This window comes from Hemiscyllium ocellatum, chromosome 5 (assembly GCF_020745735.1).
Source record: "Hemiscyllium ocellatum isolate sHemOce1 chromosome 5, sHemOce1.pat.X.cur, whole genome shotgun sequence".
NCBI classification, from domain to species: Eukaryota; Metazoa; Chordata; class Chondrichthyes; order Orectolobiformes; family Hemiscylliidae; genus Hemiscyllium; species Hemiscyllium ocellatum.
The window spans coordinates 39,567,321-39,591,554 of record NC_083405.1 but is presented as its reverse complement, the minus strand read 5'-3'; the positions used below and the strand labels follow the sequence as shown (position 1 = coordinate 39,591,554).

General features: G+C 39.8%; 1 protein-coding gene across 1 annotated transcript in view; it reads right to left on the bottom strand.

The window, feature by feature from the left end:
- Window positions 1-519: 519 nt before the first annotated feature.
- LOC132815931 (serine/threonine-protein kinase 31-like) overlaps window positions 520-24,234 on the bottom strand; it is a 79,798-nt gene continuing 56,083 nt past the window's right edge. Inside the window, 11 exon segments of the mRNA XM_060825302.1 lie at window positions 520-531; window positions 1,942-2,067; window positions 13,102-13,251; window positions 13,903-13,989; window positions 15,826-15,951; window positions 16,091-16,216; window positions 17,604-17,684; window positions 20,008-20,109; window positions 21,793-21,924; window positions 22,416-22,535; window positions 24,095-24,211. Of these exon segments, the coding sequence (XP_060681285.1) occupies window positions 520-531; window positions 1,942-2,067; window positions 13,102-13,251; window positions 13,903-13,989; window positions 15,826-15,951; window positions 16,091-16,216; window positions 17,604-17,684; window positions 20,008-20,109; window positions 21,793-21,924; window positions 22,416-22,535; window positions 24,095-24,211 (1,179 nt within the window).

Sequence of the window (24,234 nt, the reverse complement as noted above, 5' to 3'; positions counted from 1 at the left end):
TCATTTAGACTCAACGTTAGCTTCTACTCTCTCCATGGATGCTGCCTGACCTGCTGTGATCTTCAGTATTTGTTGTTTACAGATTCCAGTGTCTGCAGTAATTCACTCCTATATTCAGTAATTGCTTTATTTTCAAATTTCAGTTAAGTAAATTGCTTTTTCAGGGCACGCTCATTCCAAATCATTGGCCCATACCTTTTGTTAATGGATTAAAATAGTCATGCAAATAAACATTTACTCAATTTGACAAAAAAAAATGATTAACTGGCTGTATTTATGATCACGCTGCACTGGAGAAAACACATGGACAATGCATGAACCATCTCTTGAAGACTGCAAACAAAGATTTTACAAAGTGATAACCAGCAAACCTAATAAGCAATAAATTTGCTTACAATACTTAGCTCACTAACATCTGGAGTTCCATCGGAGTTTGTTTTTAAGTTATTCTTTGGAAAATTCAGCTGCAAAAATATAAAACAATGTTATAGTTTCAAATATTAGCATTTTGACATCTTACTAACTCAGAACCTAGCAGCAGAGCACAGCAAACCAATTAGTTCATCAAGCATATTTTGTTATTCAGTGAGATCATGACTGATCTGTGACTTAACTCCACGTATCCACTTTTCCCCTGTACCTTATAATGCTTTGATTAACAACAAATAATTTCCAATGCAAAATTACAATAAATTCATGGAAGGGCGTCAAGCTTGTACCTATCTTAACTCCTGAAAAATCTAGTTCTAATCTTCAGCATTTCTCCTTATCATTGCTTTCTAATTGTCCTATTACTTCTTAACATCTTGGAAACTTCAATCAAATCAACTTTTAATCTTCTAAATTCTCAGCAGAACAATCCTAGTTTGCATGATTCCGGTTCATAATTTAACTCTTTGAATCTAGACATCACTCCGGTAAATATATAGTGCATTTCTTGTAAGGTCCTAACACGTGGTATCCAGAACCAGAAACAATACTCCAGGTGCAACTTTTATATGGTTTACCATGAGTTCTATGCCTTGATGCAAAAGCCAGCAATCAAATTTTTTGGACTTGTCCACGACATTTTAATGTTCGATGGATTGGATCCCTAACTGTCTTTAGCCCTTAACTGCTCCTACAGTTTCCTTCAGCTACTATCAGCACCTCTGAAACTTTATGCTTCCACCAATGTTGCTTATAATGTCACCTATTTTTGTGTCATCAACCAACTTGGAATGGTAGCTCACCACCCATCTCAAACTTGTTAATAAATGCAGTGGATAAAAAGGTGCTTGAGAAACTGGAAACAAAAGATATGAGGCGGCTTGACAGGGTAGATTTGAGAAGATGTTTTTGTAGGGGAATCTTAAATTAGGGGACTAGATTATAGAGTAAAGGGACATTAATTTAAAATTGTAATGAAACAGTATTACTTTTCCAGAGGGTAGTGAATGTCTGGAATTGTCTACCAGAGTGTTATGGAAATTAGATCACATTTAAAGAGGAGGTAGCTAGATGTTTAAAAAAAATATCGTACGTTGACTGTTATAGTGAGCTGCACAAATGAGAAATTAAGGTGTCTGCGGATGTGTGTGTGTGTAGGTGTGCGCATGGCACAGGCCCGAGGAATCAAACAGCCTTTTCCTAATTTTCATATTTCAAACAAACCCTCCTTGAATACTACTACTCATACCCTACCAATTAAGAGACATTGCTAACTTTCCATACTCTGTCTTTGTCTATTCAGCCAATTGCCAAACTTAGTTAACTACTTGCCCCTAGTTTTGAGCGTCAGTTTTAGATTAACAGTTTCTTGTGGACAGTTTTTATCAAATGCCTTCTGCAAGTCCACATAAATAGCATCCATAGGCAGTCCCTTATTCATGACTTTACTCACCACTAAAAAAAAAATCATTGCTGTTCAGGTGAATTATATTTAATATAAATTAAACATACCCATAAAAGCAAACAGCCATAAGCAAAAACATCAGATGCAGGCACAGCGGGTTGGCCGTTTCTTACTTCAGGGGCTACAAGTTCTAGTTTATCTGCTACCATCCAGCTAGCAATATTACGTTGATCCTAAGCAAAAAAAAATTATATCTCTGTAAAGCATTACATTATCAAATACACTGCATTCCTGAGAGGGGCTTGATGTCAAAACTACTTTACTGGTTAAAAGAAACTTTTAACATTGAGGGGTCATGGAAATTCTGGATATATGTGGGCGGCACGGTGACTCAGTGGTTAGCACTGCTGCCTCACAGCACCAGGGTCCCAGGTTCAATTCCAGCTTTGGGTGACTGTCTGTGTGGAGTTAGCACATTCTCCCTGTGTCTGCGTGGGTTTCCTCCAGATGCTCCGGTTTCCTCCCACCAAGCAAAAATGTGCAGGTCAGGTAAATTGGCCATTCTAAATTACACCATAGTGCATTGGTTAGAGTGAAATGGGTCTGGGGGATTACTCTGCGGAGGGTCGATGTGGATGGTTGGGCTGAAGGGCTTGTTTCCACACTGTAGGGAATCTAATCTAATATCCAAGTTTTATTTTAATTCTTCACAGATTTATTTCTTTCCTTTGAGATTTGAGGTTTGCAATCTACATTGACATTGCATACCTTACTGTCGAAATTTATGTAAACCCATTTACAGAGGCAAATAAAGTTCAAATGGGTCAGAATTGAACATTTTGCCACTTAATGTTCTAAAAACAAAAATGTTCAAAGAACTAAAAATCAACCATTTCTGAATGGCTTGAGAAATGTAAATTTCGCCAGTTGGTATATCTTTTAACGTATTCATGGGATGGAAACATCACTAGTGAGGTGCACACTTGCTGTTGGTACTTAATGGCCTTTGAGGAGATGTTGGTGACCTGCTACCTTGAACTGTTGCAATCTGTACAGTGCAAGTTCACCAGCAGTACTGCCAAGGTGTGAGTTCGAGAATTTTGAATCAGGGACTGTTTATGAATAGTACTAAATTCCCATATTGAAAGACAGTCCACATATTTATCACCCAAGTCATTAAACTCCCAATGCTGTAAAAATATAACAGATGGCATCCCAATTGTGACTACATTCTGTCCATACTCAAAAACTAAATCCTGCATTAATGCAGGCATCAATGCCGGTACGTTACTAGACAGAGGCCATCTAGACCAATCACACACACTTGCGAGTTTTCAGTGTTACTGTTCATTACAGATGTAATTTGTCTGACAGTACACATTCTTGCCCTTTGAATGAATTTGCCATGTTTTCATTTTTATATCCTTTACTAATAGAAATATAGCAGTCAAATGTGATAGGAGGAAGTGTTTGCTACATGCATGGCATACACTCAATCTCCAGTAGTGTTATACATCGGGAATCAAGAACAAGCGCTGACCCAAGGTAAATCTTAGCTAAAGTGCAAGGATAATCAGAACAGGACCTGCAAAGATAATGCTATTTACAATTTAAAGTAACACATTCTTTTCTTGGTTCATATAATTATATACTAACTTTCTAATTTCAAACTTATAATGAAAACAACTCAAGTTAATGGGTCACATGGTAATTCTATAAATCCACCAGGGGAATATAAGTGGAAAAACAAATTTGCATAAACTATTTCTATTCTATATGTAGACAGGAAAATCTATTATTAAAAACATTTCAGAATAAATTAAAGATTGCTACAGATACAAAGATTTTTCTTACATAGAGCGGCACAGTGGTTGGCACTGCTGCCTCACAGTGCCAGGGAACTGGATTCAATTCCAGCCTTAAGCAACTGCGTGTAGTTTGCACGTTTGCCCAGTGTCTGTGTGGGTTTCCTCCCATATTCCAAAGTTGCGCAGGTTAGGTGAACTGGCCATGCTAAAATTGTCCACAGTGTAGGTTAAGTCAGAGGTAAATATCAGTTAGGAGAATGTGTCTGGGTGGGTTGTGCTTTGGAGGGTCGGTGTAACCTGCTTCCACACTGTGGGAATTCTAATTCTAATAACATTATTCATGCTAATGAGAATTAAATGGTTTGTGATAAATAGGAATGACCACGTGAGTTAAGTGAAGACAAATGATAGCCACTGATTTATTTAGTTGCTATAATGTCTTTACCTCTGTATTTAACTTTCAAGTTTAAGAATACACAGTTAGTAATCAAGCTGTCTGAATTGGAGGTGAATATCTGGTATTCAACAAGGAGGGGAAATGAGGAATAAAACACAAAGTAAACAATGGATAGCCCTGGTATCATCTGTGGATAGTGAAACAAATCTGAATAAGACACTTACTCAGAACTGAAGCTTTTAGAAATACACTTCTGTAATTCTCTCATGGGACTGGGTGTTGTTAGCTGGACAAGTATTTATTGCCCATTTTTAGTTGTATTTGAGAAGGTGGTAATGAGTTGCCATCTTGAACCGCTGCAGTCTGTTGGTTGACTCACAATGCCCACAGGGAAGGGACTCCAGGACTTTGATCAAGCAAGTGAGGGAATGGTGACATATTTCCAAGTCAGAATGGTGAGTGACTTGGAGGGGAACTAGCAGTGCTAGTATTACCATGCATCTGCTGACCGTGCCCTTCTAGATGGAAGTAATTATGGGTTTGGAAGGTGCTACCTAAGAATCTTTGGTGAATTTCTGCAGTGCATATTTTAGACAGGGCACACTGCTGCTACTGAGTGTCAGTGATGGAGCGAGTGGATGTTTGTGAATGTGGTGCAAATCAAGTGGGCTGCTTTGTCCTGGATGATGTCAAGCTTCTTGGGTGTGACTGGAGATGGATGCATCCAGGCAAATGGGGAGTATTCCATCATATCCCTGACTTGTGCTTTGTAGATGGTGGACAGGCTTTGGGGAGACAGGAGGTGAGAGTTACTTGCTGCAGTATTCCAAGCCTCTGGCCTGCTTTTGTTGCCACTGTGTTTTCGTGTAGAGTCGAGTTGAGTTTCTAGTTAATGATAACCTCAGATATTGATAGTGGGGGAAGTCAGTCATAGCAACACAATTGAATGTCAAAGGGAGTGGTTAGGTTGTCTCTTATTGGCGATGGTCATTGTGGTGCAAATGTTACTGTCACCCCAAGCCTGGATACTGTCTAGATCTCGTTACATTTGAATGTAGACTGCTTCAATATGACGTGTTGCAAATGGCGTTGGTTATATTGTCATGAAGGGACAGGGAGGGTAGTGGGAATTGTTGAATGAAAGTGAAAGTCTGGAATAGATCTGAGAGCGAGAGAGATAAAATGACAAAGATGTCAAGGAACAAAGGACAAAAGAACCCTAAGAAACAGCATGAGTAGGGAGCTCATCCTCTCAAGCCTGCTCCATGATTTTACAAGATCTGTCCAAGACCTCAACTTCTTTTTAGTGCTAGCTCCTCCAGATCTCAAAACTCAACCCCATCTTTAAATATTTTCAGTGATCTAGCCTTCACAACTCCCAGGATTAGAGAATTTCAGGCAGTAATTTCTTTACAAAGAAACTTCTTTGCATCAGAGTTTTAATTAAGCGTCCACTTATTCTTCAACTATGTCCTCTTGTTTGAGGTTCCCCCACTAATGGGTACAACTTCTCGCCATTTAACCTGGCAAGCCCCCTCGAATCTTGCAAGTTCAATATGATCGCCCGTCATTCTTCCAAATCTCTAAAAAAAGTGCAACATATTTAGCCATCCTTGGTAAGTCAACCCCTTCAGCCCTGGAGTCAGCCTAGTAAATTCCTTGAGCTGTGAATACATCCTTTTGTCAATACGAAGATTATAACTGTATACAGTACTCCAAGTGTGGCCTCACCAACGCACTGTACAGTTGTAAGATCTCCTTATGTTTAAATTCCACCCCCTTAGCAATAAAGGCCAAAACCCCATTTTCCTTGCAAAAACGAGATTAAGCATTTGTTCCAAGTGGGTGCAAATGCCAGAATAATGAACAAAAAGAGAAACCAGATTAAGACAAACAGAAAAAGAGAATCAAAATGAGGGGCAGAGTTTATAATCCGAAAATTGCTGAGGTCTGCTCCTTGGGTTGAACTTCAGGGATGATTGCAGTGAGCCAAGGACAGAAATGTCAGAGTGAGAGCCAGGTACTGAAGCTTTGAATCATGCTCGCAGACTGAGCAGATAAGCAACAAAGTGGCCAGGCAGACTGTGTTTAGTCTCTCTACCACACACAGACTACGTTGTGAACACACAGTATGGAAAGGTTCAAAGAAAAGTTAAGGTGGTGCAACCCAGTGATCAAGTTGTACAATTGCAGGGAGAAGAATGTTTTAAAAATATGGACCTGGATGATAGAAAATGTAGAAATGAAAAATATAGAGAGTGAAGTTCACTATATATTGATTTACAGTAATTTTAAATAAAATATAGCACTGTATAGACAAAGCAAAGCACTTACACAACACCATACATGTCCCCAAGGTGGCCTGGAGCATCTACAGCCATTGAAGGCAGGCTAGTTGTAGGTACACCATCAGCAAATGCACTGGTCAAGGGCCCACAAACTGCATGAGTTAAGAGACCAAGGTTTTTTAAATGTTGCTATTTAAAGGATAAATATTACTCTGAACAGTGGAATAACCTCCCTATTCTTTTTTGATTTGGAGATGCCGGTGTTGGACTGGGGTGTACAAAGTTAAAATCCACACAACACCAGGTGTTGTGATTTTATTCTTTCTTGAACATTTTCCCTCAGGCAGGCATTCAAGGTTCTGTGACAAAGGTGGGACATTGGTTTAAAATCTTGATTTACTGGTGCCTTTAATATCACTGCAATGGAGTTGGGCCCCAATTACTTGCTCAAATAGTGGCTTTTCAGTGCACAACTTTCTGACTTCATGTTATAAGCATACCATTGTGCAGCAGCCGTACACATTCACATGAATCTCTGTCATTAAATCAAATATGCAGTGTGCTTCATAACAACAGATCTGGCAGGGGGCTAAATTAGATATCACATAAAGATTAGTATGCAGACTACAATGCCTCTATGCCTTTTGCTAGCAATGCAGACCATGTACTAATTTTTTTATTTCTAGCTCATTATAATGATTTCTGCATGCAGCTAGTGCCAACCATGCTGTTGCTTAATTGCATGCAATAGCAGAGGACCTACAATCAATGTGTGGTGGCTCTGCTCAAAGCTAGCCTTTACCCCTTAAAGGGGAAGTGCATCATGACTGGATCAAGTATTACCAATCATGTTGGAAGTGAACCTGCCATAAGAAATAGTGAAGAGTGAGGAAACAAAAATAGGTTAACAACTGACTGCATGGTTTTCAGACACTGGAGACTTTGTAAAGCAATTGGAAAGTAAGAGATATATTGAATCGAATAGAATCTCGACAGTGTGGAAACAGGCCATTTGGCTCAACAAGTCCACATCAACCCTCCAAAGAATATCCCACCCAGACCCATCCCCCTATCCTAAATACTCTACATTTCCCCTGACTAAAGCACCAAACCTACACATCTGTGAACACAATGGGCAACTTAATATGGCTAATTCACCTAACCACACATTTTTGGATTGTGGGAGGAAACAGGAGTAAATCCACACAGACACTGGGAGAATGCGCAAGCTCCACACAGACAGTCGCTCAAGGCTGGAATCAAACCCAGGTCCCTGGCGCTGTGAGGCAGCAGTGCTGACATTCAACCATCATGCTGCCCACCAATTTGGAGAATGGCATTTCAAATTTAGGTCAGGGATCTGACACCTGGATGGGCAGCATAATAGCTCAGTGATTAGCACAGATGCCTCACAACGCCAGAGAACAAGGTTCAATTCCAGCTTCAGGAGATGTTGCGTATGGAATTTCCACATTCTCCCTATGTATATGTGGGTTTCCTCCCACAGTCCAAGGTATGCAGGTTAGGTGGATTAGCCATGGGAAATTCAAAGTTACAAGAATAGTGTAGCGGCTGGGTCTAGGTGGGATGCTCTTTGGAGGATCAGTTGGGGCTTGATGGGACAAATGGCCTGCTTCCACACTGTAGGGATTCTATGGATGAATTTTGCATTTGACCCTGCACCCTCAACATCATTGCATAGGTGTTGCTATTTTCCAGTGTAAATTTTCTAACTCAGCAGAAGCTGTACTCAATGTCCAAGTATTGAGGGCAAGCATAGTTAGAATACAGGAGCTGCCGGTCAGATGCCAACAAGGACATTTGGCAGCTCAAGATAAGCACTGCCACTACCCACTGCTGAAGAGAGAAGGCAACTCTTTTGTGGAGGTAATATGCATTATACAATGCAAAACACGCAAATAGCTTAACCACCAAATAAAAACATTGCCTTTGCCTTGTAGCGATCCCCAAAAGCTGACATTAACATGCTACAGACTGGATTTGCTGAATTCTCCAAGGATTTTGGGATTATAATTTCCAATGAAGTGTTGAAATGCTTAAGGAGTTAAACCTGGTTTAATTGGAGGAGAGTGGAACTGAAGCAGCGGTCACTCCTAACACACTGACATTTCACCTTCAGCTTGGACAGAAAGCAGCTATCTAGGTTGCTTCCATTCTTCTTTCTCATATTCCTGCTCCTTAGCTGATCAACTAGAAGCTGGTGGAAGGGTTCTAATGGTGAGATTGTGATGTACAGAGCTGTCTACAGTGAAGACTGCATTATTTAAATTTTCTTTTTGACTTTGGACGAAAATAGGAAAAAGCACCATTTTAAAACCAAGGATTGTGGAACGAATTGTTGTATTTTTGAAAACAAATTACTGGAACTTTTAGTGAGTTGTGGTTACAAGTTTGCTTTGTAAGAAGCAGGGAGGAGAGCTAAGAAACCACAGTACCAGAATGTATGTCTGGGTGTGTGTATGCATTGCATGTCCAGAGCGGGCTTCATCTTGCAACAGATTACTGATCGGTTTGTGCAATTTTGACCAGCTGTGGACGCTGGACACCATCAGTTTGACAACAATTCCCTGATTAGCACGTGAACAGCTCGAGTGTTTTCTGTAGATGGGTGAAGCTTCCAGACTGCAGAAGTAGGAGGTCTTGTCTGTGTGTCTCGCTCTCATGGTAAAACTAAATAACGCCTGAAGAAACCAGTCATTTTCTCCCATCAGTTGCTATAAGCTGATACTTCTAACCAGTAACCTAAAAGATTTCATAACTGGTGCACAAATCTCCCTGTGCCTCCTTGAAGGAGTGAAAAAACCTGGAGAAACAGAAGAAAAGTTCTGGGACGCAAAAGAAACATCTTATCAAGTCCTGTGGACTGGGACTATTCAACTGAGTTTCCCCAGTTCAGTGTTTCTTCCAGCCACAGCACCAATGCTATTTGTTTGTCTGGCTGCCTGTGGGGGTTTGGGTTTAAGAGTTTCATCTAGTAGAGTTATATATTGATAATTCACAGATGTCTCTACCTGTGGCTAGACTCGATTTATTTATAAGAAGGATTACTATTTAAGTACAGAAAACCCATCACTATCTTTGTTAACCCGAGTCTATTAGACAGGTTAATTATCTAGACAATAGGTGCAGGAGTAGGCCATTCTGCCCTTCGAGCCTGCACTACCATTCAATATGATCATAGCTGATCATCCTTAATCAATATCCTGTTTCTGCCTTATCTCCATAACCCTTGATTCCACTATCCTTGAGAGCTCTATCCAACTCTTTCTTAAATGAATCCAGAGACCGGGCCTCCACTGCCCTCTGGGGCAGAGCATTCCACACAGCCACCACTCTCTGGGAGAAGAAGTTTCTCCTCATCTCTGTCCTAAATAGTCTACCCCGTATTTTCAAGCTGTGTCCTCTGTTTCGGCACTCACCCATCAGCGGAAACATGTTTCCTGCCTCCAGAGTGCCCAATCCTTTGATAAGCTTATATGTCTCAATCAGATCCCCTCTCAGTCTTCTAAACTCAAGGGTATACAAGCCCAGTCGCTCCAGTCTTTCAGCGTAACGCAGTCCCGCCATTCCAGGAATTGACTTCGTGATACTACGCTGCACTCCCTCAATAATTTTAATTAATGGAGAGCCTCAGTAACCTCGCTTATGCAATAATGGGAATTTGCAAGATATGCAAAGTGTGAGGTGCTGCAGTATAACAGGTAGCATCTCTGCCTCTGAAGCAGAGGACCCAGGTTCAAGTCCAGTACTTGCGAGTCACAGAACACAAGTTGGCCAAACAGATTTGATCATCAACCTGTAAATCCTTCCAATGCATCTACAGTAGGCAGTAAAAGTGGAAGTGTCTCCTGGTCAGGCATGCTTGGTGCAGGTTGGAGCTGCTCATCTTATAATCCCTGGTGACAGGCTGTCAACCTTACGGGGAAAAACGAGCCATGGCAGCATACATAAACGTGTGTTTCGTCTGCCATCTGTGTCACTTGATAGGACAACATCTAAGCAAGTCTACTATATGCTGTAGACATCTCTCATGTTGTGCCATACAGATTCAGATAGGAGAAATATTTTCTAAACACTGTAGGTATGATTCCCCTCTCCCCATCCCCTCACCACCCCGCCTACCCTGAAGAGTTGTTTCATATCTGAGACTTTGTAACATACAATGTATTATTCTACTGGCATGTAGATCCAAGTCCATCAAGGCCAGAGAGTTAAATAAATAATGCCTTCCATCTCAGAGAGTCTAAATAAATCATATTTTGTGTAAACAATTGGTTTTTTTTAAAATCAGTGGAAACAAAATCAAAAAAGTCTCATGATTTTTTTCCATTTACTTATGACACACTCTCAAGTAAAAACCGAGTATTTGGACATTTCACTGTGCAACTCCCAGGAAAGTTATCTTAACATTGGCAAAAAAAAATCCATAAATAATGCTGTAGTCTAAGGGGGAAACAAAAAATCCACCCAGTATTGTGACATTGAGGTTGCACCAAAGTTCCCCAGAGGTAGCACCTTTCAAATTACAGACAAAGATACAGCTGAAAAACATTATAGTTCTCAGGAAAATAGCAGTATGACCCCAGTCGGAGAAGGAATGAGACTTCACATGAAAAATGTTAATTATGGTATTGAAAGAACCAAACAATAGTTTGGTGTAATTGCACAATGTCATTTCTCATAGATTTTATGAAAGAATTGGCAATAAACATTACTTCAGAGAAAAGTAATTTGATTTTTCCTAATAGTCTCCTTTGCCAAATAGATGATCGATAATTATGTAAGCCATATGTATGTTGCTCTTTGACTCAAATATCATAGTGATAAATCATATAAAACATGAAATCATTGGCATTTATAGAACAATGAAAAAGACAACATCAAGTCCTTCACAGTAAAGTGCATGAAAAACACAAGTGACCCAGGAAATGATGAGGTGTTAAAAGAGTTGATTTAAAGTGTGATTAAGTGAGAGGGATATACAATAAAAATCGCTAAGCAGTAGAGTGGATATCAGCCAAAAAGTAATGCATTTATCAAAAAATTACTAGGAGAGCCCTTTAAAACAGATCATATAAATGGATTCTATTGATGATTAGACACTTCCCAGGAAGAGAAAGAATTGAAGAAAAAAGGACAAGATTTAACGGGGAAAGAGGGAAAAGCCTTTTAATTTGATTCTCCTAAACTACTCTAATATAGCTCAATATAAACTTCATACATAGTGTCTTATCTTTGTCTTGGGCCCACAGTAATGTTAACTTAAAGTAGTTAGCAGAGCCATCTTCCTTATCATCATTGTGGATTCATCTAGTGCCATTCACATTTTGCATTACAAAAGTCACATGGGTACGTACTCTGGACTTTTTTGACTTTTCCTGAAATTATCAACTACCAAATCATGCTACTCCTACTTGACTTGATCTCTGTTGTGCCCTGGACATAAAATGCTTAAGTAGTATTAAAACAGTATTATATTCATTAACTGATTCTTTGCAAAAGTAAATTTGCAATTTTCTTTTCATTTAAATTTAAGCCTGCACCTGTTGTAAGGTCGGTTTCTCATTATTTTTTTGCTTTTTAAAATTGAGGATTGAAATTAGAGAAAATGGTTTTAAAGCCAGTGTTTTGAAAGAATGGCTGTATATTTTCAAAAGTAAAGAACCACGCATCCATGGCAAGCATCATAAATAGATGTTTGAACAGACAGTAATCAAAAGAACAGGAGCCAAAAGGCGGTGTACAGATGCAGCTAGGTGGCAAGAAGTTGATTGGTTTGCGGACTCGTGACTAGTTGTCAATGACAAAGGCCTTTTGTTTGCTGACAGCTGTTGATTGGTTGTCAGGAAACTGACTAGCTTGGAGCTGGGAAAAAGTTATAGTGAAGGGATTTCATCTCCACTAGCACAGAAGTGATCTTGCTGTTCTCTGTAATCAAAACACACTTTAAAAGTGAAAAATATCAATTAACAACTTTCCTTTAACAGTTTCTCTAATCTGTCTTTTCACTGATAAATCAGACACATTTCTAAGTGAACCAGCCATCTTGCGCCTCTTGCAAACCAGTGGGAAGCATTCAGAAAAGGGAAACTAAAAAGGAACTCTCAGATCAGTAAGAAGCAACTCAATAGAAGTTGAAAGCAGTCTTTTTAGTTCTCCCCCTCAATCCATGTGTTTTTTCTTCCACTGACTACATGTCTGTGTGCACATGTATGAAAGAATTTAAGCATTTGATTATGTGCTGAAAGTTTACAATGATTTAACTGTAGCTAGAATGCAATTCCTTGCAATAAATCTGCTTTCTTACTAAATACATAAATCTGGTCCAACGTTTATTTCAACCTGGTTCCAAAATTCAAAATTTTGCAACACCCTTGATTTCCAGTGGACTACCTCTAAAAAGAGTTGTGATAATGCCCTAGCTCATCATAATCAGTTTTAGTTAAGCAATATTTTCAACCTAATTGTGAGGTAGACGAATATCTACAGCGGTTTCTCTTTCAGGTTTGATTAACCTCCCATGAATGTTGCAAAATGTTCTGTTTTGTTTCGCCACCACGGATGTTCATGCCACACTGAAAGTCAAAACGGAGTGGCATGTTGTGCAGAAAATCAACAAATAAAATCAAAAATAAACATTTTAAAATAAAATTAAACTGTAGAAACAGCTAAATGCCAAAAAGAAAACAAAACAGATGACAATTCATGGTAAGCACACAATTGTAGCAAATTTTGTACCACTAAAATACTTACAGCAGTCTTGGTAAAATCAAAGTCCCCCACAACTCCACGCTCACGGTTTACAGCAAATATGTTGTGTGGATGGAGAGCGCCATGTATAATATTCGAGTTGTGAAGTGTCTGTAGACCAACAGCGACACCTTGCATTACTTTACAAAGCTCCTTCAAATACAAAATGCAGATGGAATAAATTTTAAGTGGAAAACCAGACGTTTATTGAAATTGTCAATGAATTTAAATCTGGAAATTGTGGTTGTACTAATTTAAATTTGTACAACACACGCATTAACAATCTGCCTACTTTGTCAAATGCAGACTGCTAGAAAGTTAGGTTTCATGCAAAAAGCTAAACTCAGAAAATTGTCCCAATTGGAACCCACATGCACAACCCAATGAAATGTGTGGAGTTCTGAAATCTTTAACACAAAATAAAACTAAAGACTACCTGCAACTAGACAGAAATTAAGCAGGTTATACAATTTGAAATCCAGATGAGGACAGCAATCCAAAATGCTTGTCCTGTGGACATTTATTAAAAGAGGTTTGAAATTCCCATTGCGAAACAACTGGACATCAAGAAAAGACTGCGATAATCACATTTGAGAACTTGTGGACAGTGTCTGGGTACCACAAGAACGAATGGAAACTACCATGTTGTGGCATGCTCCAAGAGATTTTGGAGTTAAAGTTCATTCATTAGATATTAATGAAGTGTGCATGAAAATTTCTCCATCAGATATTTTAAATCAAGTTACTAGCTCATTTACTTTGCACTAGGCTTCATGATCAGATCAATAATTAAACATAACTCACCTCTAGGATTAAAGGCTTGATGGTCTGCACAGTTTTCAAACACCATCCTGGATAAAATGGTACCATAACATATGTCACTGGTTCAGACTATAGAGAGAGAATAGGAACATAATTTCAAACTACCAAAATGATCTTTACTCATACTTAACCATTCTATTTTTGTACATTTGTTACATTGTATTCAGTAATCATAACTCTGCAAAGCTTCTTCATTAACGCAAAAAATCGATCATATATGTTAGAACACGAACACATATCCATATTTTGGATAATACACTTTGTGAAAAATAAGGTTCTGAATTTTGTCAGTGCTCCCCTCGAGCATAAGCTTCTCTTCTCCTCTTAACACATTAGAAAACTTGCTGTGTACCTCCAGTGGTTTAGCATTTTAATGCTGACATTTGCAGAGACCTCAATAATGGGGCATTTCCAGGTCTGGTCCTCTTCAGCCTTCGGCATGGTCAACAACATCATTCTCCTCCAACAGCTTAACAAAACTAAAATTATTCCCACTCAGCCATATAACGGTCACCAGGATAATTTCCAAAACTGGTTCACCTTTTTGTTCCTTCATATTTACATTTGAGCTCCCAAGAATCAATGCTTTGTGCCCTCCAGTTCAAAATGAAGCCCATTGATGACATCATCTAAAAGGCATGGGGTAAAATTCCACAAGAATCATAGAACAGAATCACAGAATCCCTACAGTACAGATAGAGGCCATTTGGCCCATCAAGTCTGCACCAGTTCTTCGAAGAACATCCCACCCAATCTCCAAAACACCTTTTTTAAAACCATGGTTAATCCATCTAACCAGCACACTGTTGGGTATTACGGGGTAATTTAGCATAGCCAATCCACCGAATGTGGACATCTTTCAATGGAGTGGAGAAACTGGAGCATCCGGTGGAAATCCGTGGAAACATGAGGAGAACAGACACTCATCTAAGGCTGAAATTGAACCTGGGTCTCTGTGGAGACAACAGTGCTAACCGTTGTGTCACCGTAGCATACTCATGGCACCCCATTTTCCCTCTGTACATTACCTTGATCTTTCTACTGACCTGTGCTGTGCTGTGAGACTACCAGTCTGACATGCAAATAATAGTTAAACCTTCTTCCAGACAAGCACTGGGAAATCTAAAGCCATCACCTTGAACTCCACCACAAACAGCACTCTCACCACTATCTCCATTGCCATCTTGGTTCAGAAACATTATTTGCAACCTCAGCAGTTTTTGAACCCAAGCTGATTATCATGACCCCATATCATCTTTGATAGAGAGAGTTCCTATTTTCACCTTTACGGCATAATCTGTTTCCCCCTATTTGCTACTGAAAACATCATCTACAATTTTGTTACCTCCAGCTTCAATAATTTTAATAGACTCCTAAGCAGCTTCAAACCTCCACACTCTGTATAATTTACCTCAGCCAAAGCTCTGCTGTGTTTTTCATCCTGCACCAAGTTTTATTCTCAATTTCCTCTATACTTGGACTTCCAGTCCCTCAACATCAATTTAAAATTGAGTCTTGTGCTTAAATCGCTTCATGACCAACCTTCTCATCTCTAAAATTTTCTTTAGCCATACAACTCCTCCAGAAAGAGATTCCTGTGATACTGGCCTCTTGTTGCCACTATTTGTTCCTTCATGCCACACATCAGATGTGTGCTCAGTAATCTAAGTGCCCCTACAAATTATCTCCAGTTCTCTCTCTCTTCAAAGAGGCAATTCAAGCTCACCTCTTCATTACAAGTGACCCCTCCCCTTAAAAATGTCCATACTTTGTCTCTGCATCCATCCTTGCCCAATTACTGCAATTCTTACCACATGGCACCTTTCCTGCTTTAAACTTACCATATAAATGAAAGTAGTTATTGCTCGTGTCTCTTCTAGATTAATATAGTGCTTTTCAACCCACCTTGCAAGCAAACAGGTAGAGAATAGGGAGAAGTCCAGATTCTTCCTTCAACACAGACCAAGCTCGGTGATATTGGGCAGCTCTTTCTATCATTTGGGCTTCCGTGGCAGTATCTACAGAATAACCCTATTAAAGGAATAGACAGCCCTTATCAAGGAACACCAAAAAAACAAAACACATAAAGCAGGATTGATGAGGAATGGACACTCCATAGAAAGATATTAATTAAACAACATTTATAAATCTACTTCTAACAAGATACTACCTTCAAAAGGATTTTCTGGGATTTGATTTCAGAGCACACCAACGGTCGCTTGCTGCTTAGTTCTTTCATGGGTTCTGGATCAAATAAATCCCGCTCTAGGCTGTCAGTGAGTAGACCAGCAGATTGCTAAACAAGAAGAGGGTATTACCAGGATATGTTATTTGGTGAAGGGAGAGTCAAGAAGGCAGAACTATTGAAAACCTCAAATAAAATGTTCCATTTATTTCTTTCACAAATTGCAGCCAACATTATCATTATACTTTTGCAGCTGTGTTCAGTCCATAACTTTGAATTCTGTTGTTTATAATCAAATTTATTGTGCTTCCAATTTCACAATGGCTTGTTACCAACTAGATACTATATGCTCAAGAAGCGTCTTAAGAACCTATTAGAGAACTAACGACATAATGGTCAGAGATAGTACAAAGAGCTACCCATGTACCCATTTAAGGGCGGCACGGTGGCACAGTGGTTAGCACTGCTGCCTCACAGCGCCAGGGACCTGGGTTCAATTCCCGCCTCAGGCGACTGACTGTGTGGAGTTTGCACGTTCTCCCCGTGTCTGCGTGGGTTTCCTCCGGGTGCTCCGGTTTCCTCCCACAGTCCAAAGATGTGCGGGTCAGGTGAATTGGCCATGCTAAATTGCCCATAGTGTTAGGTAAGGGGTATGGGTGGGTTGCGCTTCGGCAGGTCGGTGTGGACTTGTTGGGCCGAAGGGCCTGTTTCCACACTGTAAGTAATCTAATCTAATGTGTTTCACAGAATCCCTACAGCGTGGAATCAATTTGGCCCATCAGGTCCACACCGACTCTCCAAAGAGCAGCCCACCCAGACGCTACCCCCATAACCCCACATTTCTCATAGCTAACCCATCTAGCCTGAACATCCCCAGACACGATGGCAATTTAGCATGGCCAATCCAACCTAAACTTTGGACTAGGAGAGGAAACCCACATAGACACAGAGAGAGGGTGTAAACTCCACACAGTCATCCAAGGAATCAAACTCTGGTCCCTGGTGCTGTGACGCAGCAGTGCTCATGACTGAGCCACTGCGACCCCCTCACCCCCTTCTCTAGCCGGGGATGTTCAGGTTAGGAGGGTTAGCTATGAGAAATGTGGCGTTACAGGAATAGCGTCTGGGTGGGATGGTCTTTGGAGAGTTTGACTACGGTGGGTCAACAGCTTATCTTCAGGTTTGTTAAATGTATAATAGCTGAAAACATACATACAAATCTAAAATCTGTCCCTGCACCTTTCCAATATACACATAGTTGAAACCATCAATGTACTACTTCATCATCCATTAGATTCATTTTCCCTCCTCCTCTATTAAAGAGAGCTATTATATCCCTGGTCAGTGTGTACCCAGCATTCTCACATATGATGTAATGGAAGCACATTTGTATTACAGAAAATAGTTTTGCTGTTATTAAATGATTTGCAGCTACATTGTCCCCAAAAAACTAAAGACTGCAAAATTTTACATTACAGTATGTACTCAAACTAATTACCATGTAAGTCCTGATTGCTGCTTCAGGATAGAGGAGAGGAAGTTCAGGAAACCAATTTTGAACTACATCACCAAGTCTTTCCTGCAAAGTGAACAGAGACCCATTCATCAGAACTCTGAAAAATCAAGACAAGCTAAAGACGCACTTCCCTTAAAGGTAATCTTTAGTGCAGATGCAGAGAAAGACCTTTAGCTGCTGCAAGGTAACAGTGAATGTTGGTTGCTAAGGTACCAACCAGAGAAAGCTACATCCGGATCTTACTGTCGTCATTTCCATTCTAGCAGTAATGACAGTAGCTGAAAATAATCATCTTTCATTCATAGAGCATACAATGACAACCAAAGAAGTTGACACACAGTTCTGATTTTCTGACACTTTACATTACCATGCCTGGTTAATGCTTGCTACCTCCATACAACAAGATAGAAACCAAGAGTCCAGAAAAGAACTGGTATCTCACTGAGCTATAGTATCACAATCATCTATTCCAACATGCACCATTGTGCATGAACATTCCCCACACTGATGGATTTGGTAGTGCAATATCTCACTTGTGGAACTGTGACTTCACAGTTTCATATTAATTTAAATTAGTCTAACTAATTAGCCTCATAGTGCTAGGGACCCGGGTTCGATTCCCACCTCGGGTGACTGTGTGTGGAGTTTGCACATTCTCCCAGCATCTGCGTGGGTTTCCTCCGGGTGCTCCGGTTTCTTCCCACAATCCAAAGATGTGCAGATCAGGTGAACTGGCCATGCTAAATTGCCCATAGTGTTATGTGCATTAGTCAGGGGTAAATATAGGGTAGGGGAATGGGTCTGGGTGGGTTACTCTTCGGAGGGTTGGTGTGGACTTGTGGGCCGAAGGGCCCCATTTCCATACTGGAGAGAATCTAATCTAAAAATTTAAAACTGCATCAAATGCATCATATAACCTGAGTTAGGTTATAGTTCAGGATTCGTGACTCTACAACAGCAGAAATTCACACACAATTTTAAAATATAAAGAAAAAAATAGTGACATACAATATACTGGAAATCTGAAACATAAACCCTTCTTTAAGAATATAACAAGAACCAGGAGCAGGAGTAAGCAATTCAGCCCCTCAAGCCTGCTCCACAATTCAAAATGATGCCTGGAGGAAGATCATCAAACCCTAATCACCCAATTCCTGGACGAAGGACGCCTCATCTTCTGTTTTGGGACCGTGCAACCCACATGGGATTAATGTAGATTTCACCAGTTTCCTCATTTTCCCCTCCCCCCACCTTATCCCAGTCCGAAGCCTCCAACTCAGCACCATCCTCTTGACCTGTCCATTGTCTTTCCCATCTATCCACTCTAACCTCTGACCTTCATCTACCTATTGCATTTTCAGCTACCTTCCCCACCCCACCCCCATCCCCACTCCTCTCCCATTTACCTCTCAGCACCGCCAGCCCACAAACCTCATTCCTGGTGAAGGACTTATAACCGAAATGTTGATTCTTCTGCTCCTCAAATGCTGCCTGACTTAGAGTCATAGCATCATAGAGATGTACAGCATGGAAACAAATCCTTCGGTCCAACTCATCCATGCTGACCTGATATCCCAACCCAATCTAGCCCCACCTGCCAGCACCCTGCCCATATCCGTCCAAACCCTTCCTATTCATATACCCATTTAGATGCCTTTTAAATGTTGCAATTGTACCAGCCTTCACCACTTCCTCTGGCAGCTCATTCCATACACATACCACCTTCTGCGTGGACAAAGTTGCCCCCTCAGGTCTCTTTCATATCTTTCCCCTCTCACCCTAAACCTATGCCCTCTAGTTCTAGACTCCCTCATCACAGGGAAAAGATTCTTCTATTTATCCTATCCATGCCCCTCATGATTTTATAAACCTCTAGAAGGTCACCCCTCAGCCTGCGACACTCCCTCTCAACTCTGATCTCCAGCATCTACAGTCCTCACTTAATCCTCAAGACCTGGCCTTGTTTTCCACCTCTTAGAAGTATTACTCTTGGAATAACCTACCTTCAAAAAATTTTGGTCTTAAATTTTCAACTTGATGTGATGGAGTGGGTGCGTGGACAAGAAACTGCTGGTTGCAGTCAGCAAGTGAACAGCAAAGTTCAATCTTGGATCCTTCATCAGAATGCGTGGGATTTCTCCGCTGTTCTCACTGATGACCAGCCTGAATAGCACTACTAGCATTATCTGCTTTTGTTTGAAATTTCTAGTCTTTACAATTCTTGGCTTTTGTTGACACGTAGCAGGCCCTAATTTTTACTGTTATTAAATATTTTCACCAAGTCATTAGCCTACACCATAGAAGTAAATAAAAGCCATTCAAAATGTAAACAGACAATAAAATAATACTGGAAACACTAATTTAAAAGCAGAATCAAAATCCTTACATATTCTCTTTGCTCACGACAGATCTCTTCATAGATGTCATCTCTTAGTCTACATATTTCTTCCTTCATCTCCTGTACCTTGACTTGATCATAACTGCCCAACTGAAGGAAAATTACATGGAAATATTATGTGGCATTGAGAGAGAGCAAAATAAGTAATCAGAGTCCCTACAGTATGGAAGCAGGCTCTTCTGCCCATTCCTTCCACCCAGACCCATCTCCCTAACCTATCTTGCATTTCCCATGGCTAACCCACCTAGCCTGTCCATCCCCTGGACACTGTGGGCAGTTTAGCATGGCCAATCCACCTAATCTCCACATCTGTGGACAATGGCCGAAAACTGGAGCACCCAGAGGAAACCCATGCAAACACGGGGAGAATGTGCAAACTCCACACAGGCAAAGGCTGGAATCAAGCCTGGGTACCAGATGATGTGAGGCAGCAGTGGTAACCACTGAGCCACCACTCCACCACAATAATGCTAAATTCTAATCAATGTATGCACAGCCACTCAGCATGTGCTGATCTTCAGCATAGCATTTACTACTATTCATAAAGGCATCATTTCTTGCAGGTATATCTACTATATCTCAAGAAAAAGATTTTTCCTAGATTATCCATTGACAAGACAATAAGCAACATTTGAAGTCTATAATTGATTTACTGACTGCCCCAAACTCTCACCTTCAAACCAAATATTACTTAATGAAACCTACTGGTTGAATGACAAACAAGCGTGCGGAATCATTTCTCAAAAGACAGTTAATGAGGAATGAAATGTATCCAAGTCCAGCTGTCCAAAATAATTAACTTATACCAATGGGTTTCCTGTGGAATCCTTCACAGTAGGTTGGAGGATGTCAGGTTTCATAAAACAAGATCAATTTTACTATGCAATTCACAAAGGGATCATTTGCAATTTGGCCAGTGATTAACACAAAGGTGTAATTTCATAACCTTGAAATCAACTAGAAGCTGAAATTCATCAACATGCAATTGTTATGGCACCTGATTTCATTTGAAGGCATTTTTGCATCTTCTACAGTATGAGGGGTTGATGGCTTTGTTTATTCATTATTCTTCATATCGCTGAGACTAGTTGTCAATTCCAGATTTATGAATAGAATTTAAATGCAGTCAGCCAGTGCTTTGAGATTTGAACTCAAGGCCCCATAGCACTAACCTGGGCCTCAACTGATATACTGCTGCCAAACAATCATGGCGTAAGCAAACAGTCTAATGCTCTTTGGAACATCCGTTGAACGTGAAAAGGTTTTTTTTTGTGTATTGGCACTCAGGTGAAGACCAGGCAGCATTCGTTATTAGATTTGCTATAAGTTTTCAAAATCATTTGGGAGCTGAACAGAGTACATGGGAGACACCTTTCATTCTCATAAAAGGATTGAGAATGATAGAGCACAGATATCAGGTAATTTGCAAAAAAGGTAAACGCAATGAGAAAGTATTTTTCAAACAGTTAGTAGTTAGGGTTTGGACCACATTATCTGTAATTAGGTTCAATTGAGGGCATTGGTTAATTATTTGAATAGTCAGGGTTATGGGGAAGAGTCAGTGAAATAGCATTGAATCATGATGCTCAAAAAGCCAGGGCAGACAGAAATAGACCAAACAGCCTTCCTCTGTGCTGTAACAAAACTATGATTCTTTTAGCACCTTTTAAAATTTATAAACAAAATGAAAGAACATAAAATTTTGCAGGTGATCCTTATAAAGTGTAACAAACATTAAACATACAGTAGATCCATTATTTAATTCATACATACGTCTTCTAAGTTGTTCTTTTCAACAAGTTTCCATCTCAATTGAGCTTTAAGATTCTTCACAGATCTTTTGATTGACAATAGATCTTCAACACTGGGATAACTATTAAGCCATTGTCCAACTTGTTCCTTAAACTACAAAGGACGGAGGATTAAAACAAAGTTTTAAAAAAAGAACAAGGAACTCTATTTCTAAACATTCAAACATGAATCAGGATCGTTAAATAGGAAAATAAGACTACCAATATGATTAACATATGGCTCCAGTGAATTTAAATCAGACTGATCAAATGGCAAGATAAACCCACAATTAGCACATCAGTGCAGATCACCTTACACAATATTCTCAAAACAGAAATATACAAAATCAAACTATTATTTGCTGAGTTTGCACCAATAGTAGTAGGAAGAACACATCACTACTTTCTTCATATTTTCCAAGGTCTCCATATTAACGAACACAAAGCATTCCAAGTGTAACTTTTACGTACTGAGAAGTGGGAAGGAAAAGGACATTTTTAAAGGAAAAAGTTATGTTTTGATGGATATATTGCCAGATCGTTTTAGTGGCAGTTTCAGACTTATAAAAAACAAGTCAAGTTTTGAACATACAACAATAAAAGTACCTGAATGCTGGCTTCATACTTGCTTTGTATAACCAAAAGAAGGTCTTGCTCCTTGATGATCATCTGCATTGCTTTGTTGAATGCACTACAGATTATCTTTATGTCAGCATCATCTTTTTGCTTTAAGGGAAATAAAGTTTCACTTTATAAAATTATTATACAACAACCAAATGGAAGCCTTTACCTCCACCAAGAAGAACAAAATCAAAATTTTTACTTCCTGAATGCAGGAATTAACTAGTAGATTATTACAAAAAAAAAAGTTGCGTGCTAAAGGAGAAATTGGATTGTAGTTAATAAGGGAGTTCTTTCACTTCTGAAATTCTACATTCAGCCCAAAATATTTGCAAATAAATTTCCTTGTCAAATGGTCACATGCGCCCCAATGAGAGAGAGATTGGGAACTTTCAGGTCTCAATGCGTGCAGATAGCTCAGGACAAAACATCATCAATTCAGCAATAATACCTTTTCCTGGGGTGTAAGTGTTTCTGGCAGGGGCCAGCATTTATTGCCCAGCTCCAATTGCCTCAAGAGGGGGGTGATGAGCCACGTTCTTGAATGAACATCAATGATTGCAAGTCTTCTAAAACTGTGCTTTGCAACATGAATATTTTCATGGATTTCCACTTAGTGTTAATATGATGTTCAGATTTCTTGCCAATACAGTACATTAATGCAGCTTTTATCATTTTGGAATATACTATATTGCTTCTTTTGTTTAATTCACTTGTCGGCTTTTTATCACTCATACTTGGTTTGATATTATAACTGTACATCTTGCATCACCAGTGTGCTGCTGCTGTCCTGCAGACAATTTACATCCCCAGTTACCGACAGTTTGTAACATGGGCAGGATGGTGGGTCAGTGGTTGGCATTGCTGCTTCAAAGCACCAGGGGGTTTTGGGCTCAATTCCACCCTGAGACGATTGTGTAAACTCCAGACAGACAGACAGACAGACAGACAGACAGACAGACAGACAGACATTCTCCCAGTGTCTGCATGGATACCCTCCAGGTTCTCTTGCTTCCTCCCACAGTCCAAAGACATGCAGGTTAGGTGGATTGGCCAAGCTAGATTACCCATATAGTGTCCAGAGATGTGTAGGTTAGGTGGATTAGCCATAGGAAATGCAGGGCTGCAAGGACAGGGATGGATCTGAGTGAGATGCTCTTCGGGCCAAATGGTCTGTTTCTACACTGCAGAGATTCTGTGATTTGAAAGAAATGGTACTAGAGTTGGTATTCATCAATGGTGAAAATTCACCACAGAGTCGCATGAAGCTGTGCAGATGCAAATGGTTCATAACCATCATCGTGAATTGCAGCCTGTATTCAGAACAGCATTTTAAAAGCGTTACAATTACAGATGTTTATTCAGTAATTACTGGGGTGTGTCACTGATTTGCACTAATGACTCATATTAGTTAATTAAATTCTTTTTCATATGTTATCCACTGAAATGCTATATTGAGTGGCAGCATTACTTCCGATTCAGTTTAAAGGTTCTCAGATTTTAAAATGTGTACGAGTATACATAATTAAAGTCATAAATAGATTTGATTTAGTGCAAGACATGGTGTTTTAGCTACTGCTGGCATCAGCCACAAACACAGTAATTTAATTTTCATATTTATGTTACAAAGTTGCTTTAAACCACAACACTGGATGAAAACTTACTGTCGTGGAAATTTCAAGTTCTTTGCAAACATCTTGTTCAGCTTGATCCAGTACAGCATCAATATCATTGATTACCTCCATGGAGGTCAATGAAGCACTAGAGTTCAGGTCAAAAAACTAGAACAGAAAAAAATAATCAC